This window comes from Pongo abelii, chromosome 7, assembly GCF_028885655.2.
Source record: "Pongo abelii isolate AG06213 chromosome 7, NHGRI_mPonAbe1-v2.0_pri, whole genome shotgun sequence".
Classification (NCBI taxonomy): Eukaryota; Metazoa; Chordata; class Mammalia; order Primates; family Hominidae; genus Pongo; species Pongo abelii.
The window spans coordinates 100,092,212-100,116,193 of record NC_071992.2 but is presented as its reverse complement, the minus strand read 5'-3'; the positions used below and the strand labels follow the sequence as shown (position 1 = coordinate 100,116,193).

General features: G+C 34.8%; 1 protein-coding gene across 8 annotated transcripts in view; it reads right to left on the bottom strand.

The window, feature by feature from the left end:
- RALYL (RALY RNA binding protein like) overlaps positions 1 to 23,982 on the bottom strand; it is a 717,288-nt gene that overhangs the window by 146,257 nt on the left and 547,049 nt on the right. For all 8 annotated transcript variants that reach the window (XM_024251522.3, XM_024251539.3, XM_054561801.2 and 5 more), the window contains one exon: positions 4,552 to 4,627. In XM_024251522.3, coding sequence (XP_024107290.1) covers positions 4,552 to 4,627 — 76 coding nt within the window. The remainder of the gene's footprint in view (positions 1 to 4,551; positions 4,628 to 23,982) is intronic.

The window sequence follows — 23,982 nt, the reverse complement described above, 5'->3', positions numbered from 1 at the left end:
AACATATTTGAAGCAGCAATTTATTAAAAGTTACAATGTTTTCCCTAGAGAATGGATTAGCTCTTCACCATTAGGACCAGGTCCAATATTTATGAAATGTTCACAAATGATTAATTATGTTTCATTTACAAATAGACTCTAATGGGAGACATTTTTATTGCAAGTGCTATTTTAATGAATTCTCTGTCTTTATGAATTCATGTCCAAGACTGAAACAATTCCTTTTTGCTCCCTTTCCTCGACCTTACACCTGAGCCTGCCATTGCTTATCATATGTTTCCTATTTCTTCTATTCAGCTCATGTGATCATTCCCTCAGTAGCCTGAACTAGAAAACCTTGGACATATTTGTGACTCTCACTCTCCTCACACCCCATTTCCAATCAGTCACCATGTTTAAGTGGTTCCTTGTTGCCTACAGAATAAAAGTCAGCTTTCCTTAACCTGATATATAGATATATTCACAGCCTGGGCACCATAATGTCCCAGTTTTCCATTCCCCACCAAGTAGACTATCCTAGCTCCTACTGTGAGATGCCCTTCCCTCTCTCTTTCCCTTCAAAAGCCAGCTCAAGTGTTGTCTTCTTCCTTTAACTTTCCAGATGTTTTTACTCCCTTCCCCCTAGGCAGAATCAGTAACTTTCTCATTTATTCTCTTATAGACGTGTACGCATACTTCTCAGTTGTCTTTATTCATCTGTGCATCTAACTTATGCATAAGACTGTAAGCTTTTTGAAGTCTCACTGTTTTATTTTCTATGTACACCATGTTTACTTAGCACATCATAAGGCCTTATTGAAGGTTGCTTGGCTGAGTTGAAAATCCTATTAAAAGAAGAAACAAATCAAAGTTATGCCTCAGTGGATATTTCATGTGAATACCACTTTGTGATTGGTATTGGAGATAAAGTGGATGTACATGAAGAAGAAAGTCTGGCGGCAGTTCACTTAGTGGTCCAAATAGAATAGTTGTAGAGACAGCAGTTTAGAGCAGGAAGGTAAATCAGAGGCTACCTTCATACAAATAACTTCCTTTCATTATGTTATGCTCTCTCTTCACCCTGCTCTTGCCATTTTCTATGCTAGTTTCCTAGAAAAGCACTATTACAGTCCCTAGACCATAGTAGATACACACTAAATATATCTTGTATAAATGAATGAATGAATGAACAAGTGAAACGATCCCCCCTCTTGCATTTTACAGATAAGAAAACAGACTCAGAAGCCGGGCGCGGTGGCTCACGCCTGTAATCCCAGCGCCTTGGGAGGCCGAGGTGGGTGGATCACGAGGTCAGAAGATCGAGATCATCCTGGCTAACACGGTGACACGCTGCCTCTACTAAAAATACAAAAAATTAGCCATGTGTGGTGGCTGGCACCTGTAGTCCCAGCTACTCAGGTGGCTGAGGCAGGGGAATGGCATGAACCTGGAAGGAGGAGCTTGCACTGAGCCAAGATCACGACACTGCACTCCAGCCTGGGCGACGGATTGAGACTCTGTCTCAAAAAACAAAAAAACAAAAAAACAAAACAAAAAAAAAACAAAAAGCAGAAAACAGACTCAGAGATGCAAAGAACAGGAAAGCAGAAACCATCCCTTTTCCAAGCCGCCACCATATTCTCTACATTGAACTAAGTGCTTTTACCTCATTTATGCAACTCTATCCTCTCAGGAAAATTATACAACTACTATGTTACAAAAAGAACTTACTTACTTGAAGCTTAAAACCTGTGCCCTACGATCACACAAATAGGTGGTATCTCTGTTTTTCTTATGTAGTGTTTATTGCATAGTATTTCCTCTGCCACTTGCTGGCATGGTATTCATGGACAGTAATAGTATTGATGATTGGTTTGATGCTCAGAAAATCTCTATTTTCCCTATCTGTGTTGTTTAGATGGTAGCAAGTGACTAAATACAGGGAGCTATAAGCTATAATCTAGTGGTAAGAATACTAGACATGAAGGCTGAAAACCAGAGCGCATTTCCTAATCCTGTGATCTTGTCTTGAACAAACCCTTGATTGTCTTGGAAACTCAGGTTTCTCATTTATACAGCATAGTATATACTACCAATTTTGTGGAGTTATCTGATGAACAGATGAATAATGACTACGAAAACATAGTTTGTCCACATAAAATTAAGGTAATTTTTTTCTTAAGCTTACGTGAGAATGAGAAAATGTATATTAAAGGGCTTCCTCAGCTATACATTCATGTTCTTGTATCCCCTTTGTTACTGTTTTGCAATTCCAGTGTACAGCCTTAATTTGTGTAAACAGAAAAAAGGAGGATAAATAAGTACTTCCTCACTAATGTGGCTTGTATGCAATATAGCATATTTAAATGGAATTCTGCTTCTAGTTCTTTTGAACATAATTGATCATAACAGTAATAGAGAAATAATAGTTAAAATGACATTCATGTCATGAGCTTCCATTCTCATAAGAAAATCAAAACAATCCAAGAAAAGAGAAAATATGAAAATTAACATCATTGCACAGACAGTAGCAACTCTTTGATGAGAAAAAAAGCCATTGGCAGCTTGTTTTAGCAGTAATTGAAAATATGACTTTTCAAATATTCTGCATTAGCTGCAGCACTAATGTATACATTTACAAATAAATCTGATAAAAATTTCTCGGTTTTATAAATCATCTGCTTTACCTCAAACAAGGTACAGAATGTGTCATTTGCTTCTTGTTGCTAAATCACCTCTGCTCTTTAATGTCAATATTACCCATGACCCACTATCAACATTTGTTATATTCTATTGCTTTCCATTTTTAAGAAAATGTTTTATTAAAACAAAAACAACCAAAATAAGATAAATTATGATGTATTTTTCAGTACAGCTTTAAAAATCTCTGAATACCATACAGTAGAGAGCCCTGGGGTACTAGGCATGACTAGGACCTCAGAAGTGATCTAGTTCTGACCCTCATCTTAGAGTTCAAAAAATGAGGTTATAAGTGGCTGAAAAGAAGATATGCTAGTTTTCAGAGAACAAAAACAAGGAAAGTGCTCCAGGCTATTTTTGAGCACTCTTCTTACTACACTAAATCAGAAAATAATCAATTTTAACACATATAACTTAATTCTCCTTTATCCAAATGATATCAGAGAAAAAGGAAGCCTTGCTCAACACTTTTATGTTAACTCTTCAGATGCGGATACTGATGGACTGATGATATGTATCTGGGAGAAAACTAAATAAATTGGATGACAGGAGATCTCAATAGCCTGGAACAATTGGCTATATCTAACAAAAGAGAATTTAACAGCGATAGACACAAAGTCAGCACTTACAGTACAAAAACTAATGGCAAAAGTACATGAAGTGGGACATATGGTTTAACAGCAGAACATAATTTTTTTCAGAAGTGGCTGTTCTTAAAGAACTGAAAGTTATATAAGTTTATTCTTGTACTCTACCCCAAATCAACTCAATTCTACTTAACATAATAGAAGTATATACAGAACAACAAAGGTGCTAAATCTAGTCTACTCTCTTCACCTGGATTCTCCGTATAGATATAGACACTGACAAATTGGGGCATGTAGAGGGGAAAGACCAGAGTGTTAAGTGAGTCAGACCCAACCACTTCAGGAAAGGTTAAAGGAATTGGATCTGTCTCTCTGGAGAAGAGGAGGACTATATTTGTTGGCTGGGAAAGATAGGCATGAGAGAAACATGTACTTTGTAATAAAGAAGGCTGACTGATTGAGTGGAAAGAATTTAAGGTACAGAGGGCATGAGTTTGAGTATTGGTGCCATTGTTAACCAGTGGTGTGACCTTGAAAAAAATCACGAAGAAACTGCATCTCAGGTTCCTGAGCTGCATTATGAGAACAGGAATATCTACATTGCAAGAGTCTTGTGAAAATTAAATTAAACAACATATGTAAAATAGCTATAGAACATGGCATGCAGTTAATAGTCAACCAAGGTCTGGGCATGGTGGCTCACGCCTGTAATCCCAGCACTTTGGGAGGCTGAGGCAGAAAGATCACCTGAGGTCAGAAGTTTGAGATCAACCTGGCCAACATGGTGAAACCGTGTCTCTACTAAAAATAATAATAATAATGATAGCTGGGTGTGGTGGTGGGCACCTGCAATCCCAGCTTCTTGGGAGGCTGAGGCAGGAGAATCGCTTGAACCTGGGAGGCAGAAGGTGCAATGAGCTGAGATTGTGCCACTGCACTCCAGCCTGGGCAACAGAAAGAGACTCCATCTCAAAAAATAAAATAAAATAAAAAAAGTCAACTGACATTGGCCTTTCCACCCACTTGTCAGGTAGAGTCATTAGTGATTTTTATTAGATAAGTATGTTGTAGAATGGTTGTATAAGCAGATATGAGAAGGTTAGGCATCTGAGATCCTTGCCAATGCAGCAAGATATATTTATATGTTGACCAACAACATTTGTTGTACCTTATTCCAATAAGGATTATTATTTTAAATAGTGGATGCCTTACAAATTATATTGCCTTATAAAGCTGCAAGAAAATTTCCCTAATATATAGAGTAAAACAGCGCTTATCTACTTACCTGTAAAGTGCAGAAAGGGGCCTCTTGTTTCCAGGTTTTGGTCTGTATGGTTTGGGCTCTCCTGCCATGTTGATATCTGAAAGCATAAAATAAAACAGTACTGATTCAGAAAATATGAAACCATTTGAGAAAAGTAAATCATGAACTTTTATTTTTCTTTTTACTATTTGTGTATGCAAATATTGTACACCATTGATTCATTCAACATAAATTTATTGAGCATTTACTCTATGTCAGGCACTGTTTGGGATATGTCATGCACAAAACAGATTATATCTCTGCCCTTGTAGAACTTACATTTTACTGGGGGAAGATAGTGAGAAACAAACATAATAAATAAAAACTATATACCATATTAGAAAACAATGAGTACTATAAACAATCAAAATGTTGAGCAAAATGAGGAGAATCAAAAATGCTTTTCTTTTTTCCCTAAAAGACAGGGTTTTGCTCTGTCGCCCAGGCTGGAGTGCAGTGGGGAAATCGTTGCTCACTGTAACCTTGAACTCCTGGTCTCAAACATTCCTCCTTCCTCTGCCTCTGAAGTAGCTAGGACTACAGGCATGTGCCACTATGCCTGGCTAATTTTTAAAATTTTCTGTAGAATTGAGGTCTGGCTAGGAGGCCCAGGCTGTCTCAAACTTCTGGCCTCAAGCAATTCTCCTGCCTCAGCCTCCCGAAGTGTTGGGATTACAGGTGTGAGCTGCTGTGACTGGCCAGAAATGCTTCATGAAACAAAAAGAGAATGAAATGTTCTTCTGATTTTCATTTTTCGCTAAGAATTTTTCAGTATGCATAAACATTTGTATGAAATAGAGTTCTGTTCATAGGAGGACTTATTAAATTTCCTATGATGTATTTTCCATTTATGTAGAAAAGGAAGCTAGAAGGATTTGATCATAAATCACACCAGGTTTACTAAAGGAACAACAAAATGCACTCAGCAACTGGAATATGTAGTTATTTAATTCCAAAGTTGTCAAAAGGAGAAGAGAGCACATACTTTGCCTTCATAAACTGAAAATATTATTGTCTCTGGGATAGACAAAAAGAGGTTTAAGTATGTGACAAAACAGTCTATGCGTACAATTGACCAACCTCAATCTTAAAGAAATATGTAAAACTGTTAAGAAATCGGAAAGTTGGGAGGAGAAGGTTTGGAAAGTAATATAAATAACTAGATTGAACAAAGTTAAAATTTCCAAATGATGATAGAAAGGGAAATCTAAAGGAGATGTGCTTCAAGAAAGGAGGGATATTATTTTGACAGAAAGGAAAGGAAAAACTTCTATTTCTTGCACAGTGGACTAAATACACTGAGCTATCCACCACTGAAAACATCCAAGAATTCTGGATAAAATATAAATGTATCCTTTTAAAGAATGCAACATAAAACTAGCAAGAAAATAAGGGATTTGAAGAACATTCCACCTGAGTGGAAACAGGAATTCAAATGGAAAAAGAACACTGCAACTGGCTTGTTCCTTAAAGATATTTGTTGCAGCCAGAACATGAGTTTTAGTTTTTACATCCTTGTGGTTCAGCGGGGACAGGTCACGATGCCCAGGTTAAAGAATATGAGACATATAATCATCTGATTCAACATAGGTGACAAATATGTGACAAAATCCTTAGCAACTAGGAAGAGAAGAAAAATTCCTTACTTAATAAAAAAGATTTACAAAAATCTATATTAAACATTATACCTAATGCTTCAAGAAATTATGTCTAGTGAGACATCGGGCACATTTGCTTTAAGATCATATAATTTTAAAGGACACCCACTATATTAAACTTTATATAATATTGTACTAGATGTCCTAGTCAGTGCAGTAAGACAGGAAAGCAATTTTAGAAATGAGAGAGAAGAAATAAAACTGTCACTAATTGCTGATGATATGTGGGTTCATGTAAAAAATTGTAAAGCATCCACAGATTATTACAATTAATAAGATAGTTTAATAAGTTGATTGAAGACAAAGCCAGTATACAAAATTCAATTGTATAGCTCTATACAACAATCATATGTATAAAATATAGTCTAAAGTATATTATTTACATACTATAAAAAACAAAGTATTAAGGGGTAATCTATTACAACCCTTGAAAGACTTAATGAAAAAAATTATAAAACTGTATTGAAAAATTTTACAGTTACCTTATATAAACAGAAAAATTAGAAGACTCAATATAATAAATATGTCAGTTCTCTTCAAGATAATTATGGATTCCATGTAATTCCAATAAAATCCCCAATATTTTTTATGTATATGCCTGAAGCTTGACAAGCTGATTCTGAATTTGTACAATAGAACAAAGGCCAAACATAGCCATGATACACTTGGAAAAAAAGGTATGAATTTGGTAAAGTTGCCTTATCAATATTTATTTTAAAGCTGTGGTAATTAAGGCTGTAGTAATGGTACAGGGATAGGAAAGGGACCAATGAACATGAAATACACACACATATATATGACAAAACTGTACATGCCTACAATTGACATATATAAACACATGGAGCCAACATAGCAGATCAGTGAGGGAAAGACTGATTCTTAAATAAACAATGCTGGAATGATTGGTTATCCACAAGAACAAATATGAAATTGAACATATACCTACACCATACCAAAAAAATCAATTACTATTGCCTGAATATGAAAGGAAAAAATATAAAATGTTTAGAAAGCAATAAAATAGAATATCTTTTTGAGCTAAGAATATGAGAGGATAATCTTAAACCAGACATAAAAAATCGCTAACCTTAAAATACAAAATTGATAAATTCTGCTTCATTAAAATTAAGAATTTCTGGTCATAAAAAGCCATATAAAGATAGTGAAAAGAACCATAAATTTGACAAAGGATTTGTTTCTTGAATATATAGGAAACTCATGCATATCATAGTAAAGAGAGTCAAAATAGCAAATAGAAAATTAATAAAAAGCCTAGTAAAGGCACTTTACACAAGGGAAAACATGAATGGTGAATAAACACATGAAAAAATGCTCAACCTCATTAGTAGTGGGAAATGCAAGTTAAAACATCATGAGATACAAATAAAACCCATTGAATTTACAGTTTACAAAGCCTAGTAATATCAAATGTTGGCATTTCTGAGCAAATAGAATTTGTTTAGAATGCAGATATAAATGTACATGGTAAAAACTATTTTGAAAAATAATTCAGCAGTTTCTAATAAACTTAAAATGTTCAAACTCTGTGATCCAGGAAGTACACACTTAAAAAACCTTTTACACATGTGTACCATATGATATATACAAGTGTGTTCATTGTAGTACAGTGGAATTGAAAAGATTCCTGGAAAAAACAGAAATATCCATTGTATTTTTAATAGGATAAACAAATGATAGCATATTTACCAAAAGGAATACTATACAGCAGTAGAGAAATGATAGAGAGAGAGAGAGAGAGAGAGAGAGAGAGAGAGAGAGAGAGAGAGAGAGAGAGAGAAAATGAATTAGGGCCATAGGAAATATTGAAATATTGATAACCTCAGAAACCTAACACTGAACAAAAATAATGCCCTGGAAAAATACTGACAGTATGAATTCTTTCATGCAAATTTAATTGCAAAATTGAATGATATATTGTATAAAAATAAAAATACATGGGATAAAACTAGAAAAAAAAGCTTCTGTGCAGCAAAAGAAACAGCAGGGTAAACAGACAACCCACAGAGTGGGAGAAAATCTTCACAATTTATTCATCTGTCAAAGGACTAAAATCCAGAATCTACAAAGAACTCAAACAAATTAGCAAGAAAAAAAACAAATAATCACATCAAAAAGTGGGCTAAGCATATGAATAAACAATTCTTAAAAGAAGATATACAAATGGCCAACAAACATTTGAAAAAATGCTCAACATCACTAATGATCAGGGAAATGCAAATCAAAACCACAGTGCGATACCACCTTACCCCCACGAGAACGGCCATAATAAAAAAATAAAAAAATAATGAATGTTGGCATGAATGTGGTAAAAAGGGAAAACTTCTACACTGGTGGGGGAATGTAAACTAGTACAACCCTATGGAAAACAGTGTGGAGATTCCTTAAGAAACTAAAAGTAGAACTACCATTTGATCCAGCAGCCCCACTACTGGGTATCTACCCAGAGGAAAAGAAGTCATTATACGAAAAAGATACTTTCATGTGCATATTTATAGCAGCACAATTCGCAATTGCAAAAATATGGAACGAGCCCAAAGGCCCATCAATCAACAAGTGGATAAAGAAATTGTGGTGTGTCCAGTTAGAATGGCAATCATTAAAAAGTCAGGAAACAACAGGTGCTGGAGAGGATGTGGAGAAATAGGAACACTTTTACACCGTTGGTGGGACTGTAAACTAGTTCAACCATTGTGGAAGTCAGTGTGGCGATTCCTCAGGGATCTAGAACTAGAAATATCATTTGACCCAGCCATCCCATTACTGGGTATATACCCAAAGGACTATAAATCATGCTGCTATAAAGACACATGCACATGTATGTTTACTGCAGCACTATTCACAATAGCAAATACTTGGAACCAACCCAAATGTCCAACAATGATAGACTGGATTAAGCAAATGTGGCACATATACACCATGGAATACTATGCAGCCATAAAAAATGATGAGTTCATGTCCTTTGTAGGGACATGGATGAAATTGGAAATCATTGTCAGTAAACTATCGCAAGGACAAAAAACCAAACACCGCATGTTCTCACTCATAGGTGGGAATTGAACAATGAGAATACATGGACACAGGAAGGGGAACATCACACTCTGGGGACTGTTGTGAGGTGGGGGGAGTGGGGAGGGATAGCATTAGGAGATATACCTAATGCTAAATGACGAGTTAATGGGTGCAGCACACCAGCATGGCACATGTATACATATGTAACTAACCTGCACATTGTGCACATGTACCCTAAAACTTAAAGTATAATAATAATAAAATAAAATAAAATAAAATAAAAAGAAATTGTGGTGTGTATATATATATGTATATATATGTGTATATATATGTATATATGTGTATATATGTGTATATATGTATATATGTATATATATGTGTATATATGTATATATGTGTATATATGTGTATATATGTATATATATGTATATATGTGTATATATGTATATATGTATATATGTGTGTATATATGTATATATGTGTATATATGTATATATATGTGTATATATGTATATATGTGTGTATATATGTATATATGTGTATATATGTATATATGTGTGTATATATATGTATATATATGTGTATATATGTATATATATATGTGTGTGTGTGTGTGTATATATATATATATATATATGATGGAATACTACTCAGCCATAAAAAGGAACAAATTACTGCCATTTGTAGCAATCTGGATGGAACTGGAGGCTGTTATTCTAAGTAAAGCAACACAGGAATAGAAAACCAAACATCGTATGTTCTCACTCATAAGTGGGAGCTAAGCTACGGGGATGCGAAGGCATAAGAATGATACAATGGACTTTGGGGACTCAGGGGAAAAGGTGGGAGGGGGTGAAGGGTAAAAGACTACAAATTGGGTTTAGTGTATACTGCTAGGGTGATGGGTGCATCAAATTCTTGCAAGTCACCACCAAAGAACTTATGTAACCAAATACCACCTGTTTGCCAAAACCTATGGAAATAAAAATTTCTCTAAAAAAAGAAGGCAGAGATAAACAAGGAATTCAGGATGAAGATTACCTCTAAAGGAGTAGAAAAAGTGTGGGACTTGGAAACGACACCCAGAAGACATTAAAATTAATAGTAAGCTAGTATTTCTTATATTGCGTGGTAAGAGCATGGCTTTAAATTATAGCATTATTCCTCATAACTTACTTATTTTATTCTGTATATAATTTATAACTAATAAAGAATTTAAAAAGAAAATAGGAATGAAAATTGTAAATTATGTGTTGATAAATATTCACGTCAGAGAAAACAGGGTTTTTTTTTTTTTTTTTTTTTTTTCTCTGAGACAGAGTCTCACTCTGTTGCCCATGGCTCGCTGCATCTTCTGCCTCCTGGGTTCAAGTGATTCTCCTGCCTCAGCCTCCCAAGTAGATGGAATTGCAGTTACCTGCCACTCTGCCCTACTAATTTTTGTATTTTTAGCAGAGACAGGGTTTTACCATGTTGGCCAGACTGGTCTCCAACTCCTGACCTCAAGTGATCCACCCGCCTCGGCCTCCCAACGTGCTGGGAATACAGAGGCGTGAGCCACCATGCTGGGCCAGAGACATTAGGTTTTAGTGAGCAAGTGGTTTTAGCAGATCGTGAGCTGGTATATTTAAGAAAAGAGAACATGTTGTGGGTGGATTATTGGGTGTGAGAAGATCATTAGAAACCCCAATTAGAGCTTCAAACCTGATTTGAGTGGGATATAATTTAGGGTTCTGTGTAGAGGAAAGACCCAAGAATCAATCATGAAGATAGTGACTCTTGTATGACTTAGAATAAGGCACAGCCAAGATCGAGGCTGTCTGAATCTTTTAGATGTGACACAGTTGTATCAAAAAAGCATGTAAAATAAAAACAGATTTCTACAAGTTTTTTAAGCTCCGTAATGATGGTAGAGGGCACATGCCCATGAAAATATCATCAGACATCTTTTATATATTTCTAGCTTAGACTTAATGCCAATAAATGAACATGTAAAATTATTCCCATCAATAAATAAAAAGCTTGAGACTTAAGTTTATTGACAAAATATTGTAGCATTTATCTTGTTTTTAAAAATAATATACTGTCAGTGATTCTGAAAACACACTTAGGAGATTGACAGTATATTCATACGATGAAAAACCTTTCATGAAATGTTAAACTCAGTATTTCCACACATTAACCTCCTTTCAAAGGTATTAAAAAATGCCAAAGAAAATACTTTGCCACTTATATACAATGAAGCATGTTCAAATGCAGAATTTTCTTTTGGATGTATGGAAATTTATGCTTAAATACAGATGGTCGCCGAGTTATGACAGTTCGACTTAACGATTTTTGAGCTTTTAATGGTAGGAAAGCAATTTGCATTCTGTAGAAACTACACTTCTCTCGCTTTGCTGGGCAGTGGAAGTGAGCCATAGCTCCTAGTCAGCCACACACTTTCAATTCATAGTGTTTTGAACTTACCATGGGCTTATTGGGATGCAGCTACATCCTAAGTGAAGGATATCTGTATGCATATTTACATATTTTGCAGTGCTATGTTGTTTATCATCTAAAACCTGGTTTTAGTAGACAGGGAGAAGGGTGAAAGGGGCAGAAAGTATTCCATGGAGGAGGGTACAGTGGGCAAAGAGCTCAGGTAATCATAGCGAACATAAGCTTTGCCAAGATTCTAATGAATGAGCAGTCCCTTTGCATTGAACTTTATAAATACAAGATTAATTGGGTATTCAGGACAATCCAGCTGTGTTGAAAGCCAAGGCTTAGGTTCTCATGCCTCAAGAGCTGTTGGCCTTGAAGGGATCAGACACACAGTATGGCATCCTAGCAGTAACTCTGTGGTCACCAACAACAGAGAGGTCTCCTGAGGTTTTGTTCCCTGATTATCCTGGAACTGTGTAAGTTACTCACAAAGTAGAATAAATGGAAGAATGACCAAGGTTCAATTTTCTACACTCTCATAAGCTAGGGGCTTTGTAGTAAAACATTGAGACACAAAAAGTAAGGTGTTATTTCTTTGTTTTCTGGATTTACAAACAGATTTATACAAAATATCAACGTTCAGAGCTCTTAAATTGTTCTCAAGAAATGATGTGGGTTTAATCACTCCCAATAAATGCTTTTGGCATATTTCAAAAAGCCTAGTTAAATTTGTAGTCATTGTGCAGAAGTACCTTTACAGATGCCTATATACCAGGCTGGTCCACGTTGTTATCTGGCTATTAGAATTATATTCTTCTGAGTGAGGATTGATAAAACCAAACAGGCACCATTTAAATGAATTCTTTTGATAAGGCTTATTTATGTTTGGGTGCACTACACATCACATCTGTGTGGAGGAGCTAGCGACCCTCACTCACTCCATTCCAGCCATAGGGATAAAGCAGAAGAGAACAAGCCACAGGTTAAGAGAACTCTACCTGTGGCTAACTGATGCCTGGCACACTCCCACTTGAAGGGAGAAGGGCCATCTGCATTTTGTCATGATTCTCTCTAAGCAGAGAATAGACCCATCTCATTCTGAAGTTTCAATATTTCAAGTTAGCATGAAAAAAGTATAAAAAAAGTAAAATTTGCTCCAAAATTATCCCTCTGATATTAAACCTCAGGTTCAAACAATTGAAAAATATCCTGTTGGGCTACTAACTGTATCTTTTCACAGTAAGTTAATTAAAAATGTATTAACTGCTCTCAAAAATTTAGCCAATTTTTGTTTCTTCTTTATTTTAAAACTGAATAAGCAATACCATGATGCCATGACAGAAATAACTATAAAGTTATGGAACTGAAAAAAGTCAATGAGCTGAACCTATTCTAACTTGAGGCAAATGAGATGAAGCAAATGGAGACGGGTGCTATTCCAAAGTGTCATCCACCAGAATACTAACCAGCCATGTAAATACATTTATTTGACCAATCTTTGTAAGCATACTATTAAAGGTGATCACAATGGCTTTCTATTATTTCATGCTTTTGACTCTTGGGAAGATACTTTCAATTCTGCACCCAAATAGATGTGACTCTCCCTCCTCGCACCTACTTTATTACACCATTTCCATGACACTGAGTATGGGTGCCCTTTGACTTTGGACTTCTAAAGGGCAGTCATAATTTCACTCAGTTTCTTATGCCTTTCAGCACCCCATGCACTGTTGTTTATGCAATAGATGCTCAATAAGTCTATTGTTAATTAAATTTATACAGACCAAAAGGCATAACTTTGGGCTCCAGTGAGTCTAACCAAACACATGTTGCCAACATATTTTCTAAAGTGGTGTTTATCAGAACAATGTTTTGGGAGGTTTTTTGTTTGTTTGTTTGTTTGTTTTTTGAGACAGTCTCACTCTGTCGCCAGGCTGGAGTGCAGTGGCGCGATCTCAGCTCACTGCAACCTCCGCCTCTCCGGTTCAAGCTATTCTCCTGCCACAGCCTCCCAAGTAGCTGGGACTACAGGCGTGTGCCACCACGCCTGGCTAATTTTATTTATTTATTTATTTATTTATTTATTTATTTATTTATTTTAGTAGGGGTGGGGTTTCACCGTGTTAGCCAGGATGGTCTTGATCTCCTGACCTCATGATCCACCCACCTTGGCCTCCCAAAGTGCTAGGATTACAGGTGTGAGCCACCGCGCCTGGCTGGGAGATGTTATTAGGTATCGGGAAACAAATTTATCACAGTAAAACTGTTAGTAAAAATGCTGCATTATATCCTTTTCTTGGCTATTCACACTTAACAGATAAAACTGCAAAAAAAGATTCACTTGTATTTAACTCAAATGTTCTTACATATACATGAATTTAGGATATTTTGGACGATATATCTATTAGCATCCAGCAAATCAGAGCTCCTCCAAGATACTGCTTTATGAGATACCCTGACATATTTAGGAAAATATTTTATATTTATTTATTTGCCATGGATTCAACTTGGAGTACCCTCATTTTAAAAGTTAAACGTAGTCTTTTAAATTAAATATAATTTACACTGCTACAATAAACTGACACTTGCAACTTAATCTACCACTAGCAATCCCTGCTGGCTCTGTCATTTTTCAGAGATATTTAACTTTGATATGGCAATGATATCTAATTTATAATAGGACATCCACACTATCAATAGTATCTTCTAAATGTGAATAAGTCTAAAAGAAACATTTTCCTGAAATGATTAGTTAAAAGACAAATCTTTATTCTTAGGGTTTTTTTTTTTTTTCCTCACCCAGGTTTAAATAGAAGTCTAAATAATTCAACCATGGCATGCAGACTGCCAGGAAAAGTCATTCTGCATCTTTTACTGTTCACATTTAGAAGATTTAGGGATTCATTACTGTTCCATTGAATAAAAATTTAGGAGATAAAGAAAACAGTCTGTTATGTTTGACAAGTGAACAGACATAACCATACATTACCCAAGTATAAGCACCATACCACCAAAGTGTTTTGGTAGTTATTATTAGTTGAGATCCTCAGAACAACCCTGTGAAATAAGCACAGCAGGAGCCATTCTTCCCACTTCGTATATATAGATGTTTGAGATACCGATAAATTAAATGGCTTTCTTATTTGTACTGTTAGTTCAGTTCACTATAACCACCTTTCCTATTGAGCAAAGCCCATGTGCCAAGCATTGAACCAGCAAAAGAGGTGATACCCTGCCCCAGCAGCAGACAGGACTGTCTAAGAGTTAGCAGCAGATTGAACTGCAGCTGCACCAGACACCTAATCTAGAACTTTCCCTACTACCTCTCCTTGTTCTTCATAAGATTTTGAATGTCACACCTTCTATGCCACTCAAACCCAGTTTGGCTGTGGAAAGCAGCCTGTAAAGCAATGCACTCTGCGTCCCAGGAGCTCTGGCATCACAGGGGAGGATGCATGATTAAAGGAGTGCTGTAGAGAGATCTGTCTGGCAGCAGAAGAGAAGAAAATTCAGCTCCCAACTGTGCTGCCTGCAATTTCCTGGCCAGGTGGGTTCACAGACCTGTGGTTTACAAGAGCTACACAGCAGTGCTTTTACTCTGAGGAAACAAAACAAAACAAAAAATACCCACAAATGTACCAGACTTGCAAATGCAAGTACAGCCCACCCTGGGCTGTAAAATATGAACATTTGTAGCATTTTGAGCCAAAATCTGAGATTGGAGCCAATCTTCTACAAAAGTAAATAGCTTTCTAATGTTGTTTTTCCCATCACAGCATCAAAGCTAGTTTTAACACTTGAAGTATGTCCTTAATAGTATGTTAAAATATTCAGTGTTATAAGAATGAAACTGTAGTCTAATTTTACTGGGCAGTCACTGAATTGTGACCACTTTAATGAGCCTTTGGACCTAGTCTCATAAATTAGTTCTGACACAGCACTATAGCACGTTGGCCTCTGGTTATTAGAATGCTAATGTAGAGATCACTGGTTGGCCAGATTCCCATTTGTTACCAGAAAATTCTCCATGCTCCCAGGCTGTGTCTGCAAGGGCAAATCAAAGTGGAAACTTGAACTTCTTACTAGTTATTTGGTAAGCTTGATCATTGTATGTGACTTATTTAGATTCAGACTGTTTTTTCCCTAATAGAAACTGAAGTGAAAAAAAAGCACATATATATTTGGATGCCCTTCTATATTTATTGTATATTTCATTCAAAGGTTATATTAGGAAGAAAATTAAAATGTCAGGGAGCATTCATTTTCATTGATCAAATAATTATTTGAACATACAACATATGCCCGGTGCCATGCTAAAGTTTGGGTAAACAAAATGAACATTTTTGTATGCTCAAGGATATCACAGAGAAAGGCAAACCTGCCGCTAACTATAGAAAATGTAACAGGCATCATAATAAACATGTAGCCTTCACACTTTAGGAACACGGCAGTACACTGAGAACTATCAGTGAGACCACCCTCAGGGTTCATTCTTGGTATATGAGGTGGTTTCTTCCCAAGACACAGATTCTAATGTTAGACGTTTTATGGAACCACATCTACCAGGAAACTCGGCAAATGCCCCAGCTCTATCAGTTGAGTCATAGAGATCTGTCTCTGTTCTTTTGTTTGTTTGTTCTATTAGCTAATTGTCAAAACACCTTTGATTTGCCTTGAAGCATAAGTGCCCATGAAAGTTGACGAACCCTTGTGGCTTTGGTGCATGCTTCATTTATGTCTAGTCTAAAAATTTTAGCTGAGAACAGAAGCACGTTTCATACAGGATACAAGGCAAACACGAAATGATAATGCCATTAATTAACAAGTTTGTATTTACTTAATTCCTAAAGCTTATAAGTTGGATTTTTAAAAAAGTTATTTTGTGTCCCCGGTTATCTTGAATAAGTTTTCTGAAAAAATATTTTCTATATTCCATGAACATCTTTCTCTCTACAAAAGTTAAAAATGAAGGAGGAATATTTTATCGAGAGATAAAGCCTATAGAAACCCAATGAATGGAAGAAAATCCAGACAAGTGTTCACCAGTAGCCTCCTGAATATGTTTAGAACTTTGCTTAACAATTTGACAAATATACTCAGTGATTATTGACATCAACAGTGAATACAACTGTTAAGATAATCAAGACTAAAAATCACATGGTGAAAAATCTCAGCTATATATTCATCATTAGTGAACAGACTTAGCACTATTAATTTCATTGCATCCCAAGAGTTTATTTAGTTTCATACCTGAGGACAAAACATTCCTTAAAGAATATCCTGTTGGTAAAATTCAACCAACACAAAGTCGGGATCATCAGTTTCCTTGAGAACTCTCAGGTTTTACCTCAGTGAAGCAAAGGAGACCCCAAGATTTTGGTATTTCTTTTCTTTGTTCCTTCACTTTTCTCATTTCTCTCTTTTCATATGCGTATATATGGACTTAATTTTCTTAGGTCCTTTTTGTGATGACTTTGTATTCCACATTTAAAAAACCAAGGCTGCTATGTGAGGTATTTTATAATTCATAAATATAATGAAATGCCAGAGCTAATGTTAGGAAACTAAATGTGTTTCATGTGGAGAAAAGTATACAACCCTAGAATATAACACATTTAGCTTAAATCTTTTCCTTCAATTATATCTTTAAATATTTTATTGTTTTAAGATGTTTTGAAAATAGAATACTAGGAATTCTTAGCAGAATAATAAAGCTTTCAGGAAAGACATTTGAAAAATGCTTTTCTAATTATTCCATTCTAAAGCTCAGAATGGAATGCTATATTAATGCACTGATGATAATAATGGTTGGTAACATTTGTACGTCATTTCATAATTGATCAAATTTTCACACACATTTAGAAAAATCTGACAATGATCTTGTGGTGTGGGTCTTATTATTGATTCCCATTTATAGATATTGAAGTTCAGAAAGTCTTATTTGCACAAGGTAATGCAGCTAATACTTAGTGATGCCAGGACCCTGAGTTCAGCTCTAACTCCAAACATCATATTCTGCAGATAAAGCTGACTTTTTAACTTAAAAAATCCATTGCTTATGGCAAGGCCTATATAATTTGTTGGGAAATTACCAAATATTTAGTGATTTTATTTTCAAAAAGATTCTTTTCATAAAGTCTCTATGAGCATATATAAAGTAAAAAGCCATTAAATTAAATGTGATTCTTAAGAATTCTATAAGGAAGCAAAACTTCAAAGAGCTCTTTTGACTGAGAATGCAAACCTGAAAGAGCAAGGCATCAAGGAAATACAAAAGATCTAAGATCCTTCACCAAAGACAGGAGAGAAATGGGATATCTGATATTTAATAACAAAGCCAAGCTAATATAAAAGTAAGAACACAAAACATCCAATGAGATAAAAATTCTTCTAGCTGTTGTGTAAGCAAGAGTGTTTAGAGGATTTTTGAAGTGTGCCATCTGTATCTCTCCTCTTTCTATCCCACTGCATTCCCTCTCTTGTCCTTCATGTCTCATATCCTGCTACTGACCCTTTATTCCTCTCTAGCTATTCTGGTCTCCTTGCTGCATCTCAAACATGCCTGGTGCATTGTTGCCCTTCCCTGTAGCAGTTTCATCTCCCCTGGCCTGCTCTCTCCATAGATAATGCATGGCTAACTCCCTAAATTCCTCCAAATCTTTGCTCAAGTGTCACCTTCTCACCTATTTAATATTGCAAATTGTCATCTCCCTACAAATCCTCACACTCATAAGCCCCCTTACCCTTCTTGAATGCTTGTTTTCCAAAGGATTTATAATTCCTAATACGCAATGCTATGTTAAAATTTATTATGTATGTTGTATATTACTGGACCCCCTCCAATGTTTGCCTGTTTTGCTCAAAAATACATTCAATGAAACTAGAACAATATTTGACTCATAGATGGAGCTTATTAAGTGTTTGTTAAATATGGGAATGAGTTAATCAATGAATTAATGAGTGTATTATCTGAGCTTCTGTGACTGAACATTGCTGTGGAAGGTAAAAAGTGGAGTCATGAACAAGGTTCTAGTTAGGATGATCTTGCAATTTAGTATCTATGTGGTCACTTTAGAGTTAAAGGGGGCATTAACATTATTAAAATTATATAATTTCAAAATTTTAATTAATTCATTGGAAAATGTAATTATCACTGGTTCTATAGGTTCCATAAATTCTTTTAATAAACATATTTAAAGTGTAATTAAAACAAATTTAGTTTGACTATCTGAATATTGAACATAAATGAACTGAATAATTTTCCAGACACTTTGCTTAGTTTTTTTGACTTATATATCATATCCTGGTCACTTATATTTTTCTGTAAAATTAATTTTTCTGTATTATTTCTAATTTTTCATAAAATTTTAAAGGTCTTCAAAGTTGCATTTTCTCATTAATAGTTTTGACATTGTTGACTATTTTCCAATGACTTTGCTTTGTAAGTATTACATTTTTAATTGAGAAAATACTTCCTCTTACAGGTGCTGAGGAAAATAAGCTGAGAGCCAATGATGATAAATGGAAGAGATTCCCTATTCTATTTTTGTAGTGAAATGTGTACATCTTTTAGCCCCAATATTTTTATCAGTGTGGTCTTTTTACCTCCATTCACAGAGTACTTTTCTTTAACATACTTTCTATGATTAAAACTGTCAAAAATGTTTTAATTTTCTTCTGAATGTCTCAGCAAATGTAGATATCATGCAGTTACAGGCATTCTCAATTTCATTCTATTCTGGTACAGAATATAACTATCTAATTATAAATAGAAGCTCCATTAAAACCTTTTCCTTCAAATTGAGATATTTCAGAGCCTAATAATTGGTATTCAAATTAAATCCTGTATTCCTTTAGATCTCTCAATGTTTATTTACTCCCTTCTTTGCTTTTATGAGAATAAATTTCTCTTTTCATTCATGAGATTTACTTTTAATAAGTGAAATTCTTTACAGACTTAAAAATCTGAATTTTGCTTAACATTTTGATTAGAAATTTCCAACTACTAATAAAATGTAAACAAAATGTAAATAATTTTTGTGCTAAATGCAAACATTTTTAAAATCCAACTGTGATATGTAGTAAAGAGATAGATTCTGTGGAAATATGCTGATATTTTCTTTTTATCTCAATATCAGATTATCACAAAAATTTTTGTATTTCTGTTTCATGACTGTGTATACATAAAATATTTATAAAATGTGATACTTATATCTCAGCTTGTATAAATTGGTAGAATATCACAGCTCTTTGGATGTAACAATAAATTATTTGTATAACATAACCAACTTCAAGTACATTTTTGTTCTATAGGTCTCCTAATTTACTAAGAACATTATTTTTACCACCATGCTCTGTTCCACCCAAATTTGTATTCACATCAACATGGAAAGAAAATCTAATTTTATCTTCAATGTTGAATTTTAAACTAAATTTACAGTATCATTCACAAATAACAACCAATTTTATAATTTTTAATTTTATAGTTAGTAACAATGAGAAGTTTCAGTTTGAAAAAGAATATCTAAAGGTACATGGATAAATTAGCTTGGGGCTTGTTTATGAATAAATATGAAAGGCTTTTGGCATAATTATTATGTCTAGGAATGGCCTATAAGATAGGCAAGTGGGGCAATATGCGATTCCTCCAAAAGGAGTCTTGATGTTTAGGCTGGGTACCTGCCTCAAAGGGCTGAGACATATAAATCACTGGTGGAGAGTCTAGACTATGTTTTTAAAAAGATATTGTTTATCAGTAACCTCAAGAATTAGAAGAAAAAGATCACATCACAGATATGTAACAGTATCAATAGCAGTCATTTTATAAAACAGTAGATTTTGGACAACAGAGAAGATGAAATAATCAATTTCTGAATTATAAATGAATCTGTACAATATCTGTGCAACATCAATATTATTTCCCTCATTTTATAAGTAAGAAAACCTTAGGCAAGAGAGGTGAGTAACCTGCATAAGACCACATGGCAGTATTCTAGCAAAGCTCAGATTATAACAAATTCTTTCTGACACCAGATGTATATATTTCTTAAACTAAACACAATTACTTTCTCCTACTTTAGAGTAGAAATTTTATCTTACTTAATCTGGGCAACCACAGATACCTGAGCAAGAGAAAGGTATGGATGTTGATCTCTATTGGATACTGAATAACTAGTGCAGGCAGTTTGTTACCTGGGTTAGTGATCCACTAGACTGTAATAAATATTCTGAAAGGACTGGACCTTGACTGTGTGCATTTGGGCAGGAGGATGATTCTAGGTACATTATTACTGTGGAGGTTTAAAAAATATATCCACAAATTATTTGACAACTGTAGTAAAAAGAATAACAGTCCCCCAAAGATGTGAACATTCCAATTCCTGGAACCTGTAAATATGTTACATTACAAAGTAAAGGGAAATTAAATTGACTTTAAAGTAGGGAGATTTCCCTGGATAATCTGGGTACATTCAAATGTATTCAGAAGTGTCTTTACATTTGGAAGAGGAGTGAAGAAGAGGAGGTCATAGTGCCATGATATGAGACTCAACCTACCATTGTTGGCTTTGAATATGGAACAAGGGGCCACAAGCAAAGGAATACAGGAGGCTGCCAGAAGTTGGAAAAGACAAGAAAATGAATTATTCCCTGGAGCCTCCAGAAAGGAATATAGCCCTACTAATACCTTTATGTTGGACTTCCGATCTACAGAACTTTAAGATACTAAATTTGAGTCTTTAAAGTTACTAAATTTGTGGTAATTTATTGCAACAGCAATAGAAAATTAATACGCTAGCCTTCCTTCAAGAAGTAGAACTTAACTACCTCCACTTAAGTGTGGGTTGGACTTAGTGATTCTCTTCTAATGAATTGAACATGACAGAAAATGGGATGTCACTTCCTAGATCAGGTCATAAAAAGATGGTGTCTTTCATCTTGGGTGCACTTGTGTTTACCCTTCATTTTCTCCCCCTATCTGAGGGAGCTGGCTGTCATGTCATAATGCACCCTGTGGGAAGGCCATGCAGCAAAGAACCAGGGCCTGCCAGCAACCACATAGGTGAACTTAGAATAATCCTCCTCCACCTAAACCTTTACATGACTGTAGCCCCAACCAACAACTTGATGGCAGCCTTAGGAGAGACTCTAAACCAAAACCATTCAGGTAAACTACTCTCAGGTTCCTGACCCACAGAAATAGTGAAATAATAAATATTTGTTGTTTTGGGCTATGCTATTTTGGGACAACTTGTTATGTAGCAATAGATAACTCATGAGGTTACTCTAAGGTTTTCATTTACCTACCCAAAGAAGGAAAATAGCAAGAAAAAGAAAAAGTACTAATCAGGTATTGCTCCTTTCCACCAAATAAACTCTGATGTGAATGTGCAAACTCCATTGGAAAGCTATGAGAAAATTACCCAATATTTTTAGCATAAGAATGCACATTTACAGAAGCTGACATTTCTATAAATTTAATTTAGTCAGCTTTTATTTGGATTACAAATGGAATAAAACCTCAGTGTTGAGAAAAATCTTCTCAAAACACAGTCTTACTAAGAATACATTCATCAATTTTTATACATATTTTAATGGATCAGAGCTGTCAAAACTACTTGGAAATCAACAAAGGCAATTAACCTCTAGTTTTTCTCTCTGCTGTTTCTTCTCCTATATTTTGCTTTTTCCTATAAGTCTATACTTAATGGAACAAAGCATGCCAGAAACTCAGATTAATTAATAGGTTTTTTACTTTGCCATATAGAAATATTCTCTAAATTTTTAAAGCTTAATGACTTCCAGCCTAACATATATATTCATTAAAGAAAGAAAATAACCATTCACTCTAAGATACTTTTATGTTGACTTTCAGATTGAATATGACTATTGCAACAAAGCATCTTTTACCTCCTTTCTGAGTTTAATTTGTTTTGGCTAACCAAATATATGTACTAGCCACACTATATTACATGGCAGGTAGCCCAGTTCCACCTCCATCCCTCTTTTTAATTCTACTAACATTTAGATTACAAATTCAGTACTCACAAGTTCTTTTAAATGGAAGTGTTAGTACATCATATTCACTGCCCCTGCATAGCTAAAATAGAATTCCCCGAATTCAGCTTAAATATTGACTAGTATATAAATCATCTCCTCCATGTATGAATATAAGAGATACACAAACTGCACATTGGCAGTTTTTTCCCAAGAATTTGAATGAATGTCTGTACCTAAATGTTGCAACAGGAAAAACTGTACTTGTATAAAAATTGGTCTCCATTATTATTTTCTCTGTGAAATCCGAACTAGTTTTTACCTTTTGAAGCTAAATCTCAAGGAAACTCCAGTAGATAGAGATGATGTACTTTCATTTTGTAATGGCATCTTCTGCTGCAAATGATGTTTCAGGCATCATATCAGGCCCGAGTTTAATTAACAGCAGATAATCTAATATTCATAGGTTATCAAAAATATCTCTAAATTTTATTCATATTAAGAAATAACAGATTAGTTCCTTATTTCTACATGGAGAAATATGGAATTCTTTTCAGATGCTCTTTTCCTCCTTAATTCAAATTCTTCTTGTTAGTATGTCAATACATATGTTACCACTGTTTAAGAGAGAGGCAAGCTATAGCATGACAGGGAATTTTAAATAAAAATCGTGTGTTCACATTCATGGTCTCTAAATCAAGTAAGAAATTGGCAAAAAAGACAAATAATTTTGTACCTTTTTAAAATGAGAAGAGTAGTTGTGGTTTTATTCACAGAGTAATCATAATATGCTTCCATTATGTAAAGAAAACTGTTCATCTACAAATCAATTAGTTCTGCTAATGAAAAAATAAAACAACCTTTTAAAACATATCTTTTATAATGCTTTTGCCTCACATTTGAAGTTTGGATAATAAATCATGACAAACAATCATAATCAGCAATATGAATATTAAAATATGAATATAATTAATTATGCATAACTTCTCTCCTCAGAGTGGGGCTCCAGGATCAGCAGGTGACGTTGTGTAAATTATTATGTTAACAGCCCGGCTGTTGGGAAGATAGGTGTGTGTGTTTCTAGTGGGTTCTTAAAATATCTACCTAAAATGGCACTAAGTCATCAATATTTATTCTTAAAGAGATGACAATTCAAAGCTAGCAAAATCAACATTTTTCAATTGTAGGAGCAGCTTGTGACTAGGATTTAATTATCGTTAGCCACGGAGTGGGGGCTGCTATGTGTCCTAAACTATTTACTGAAGTTTTCTTGGTAGTTTGGTGCACTGATCCTGCAGTCTCT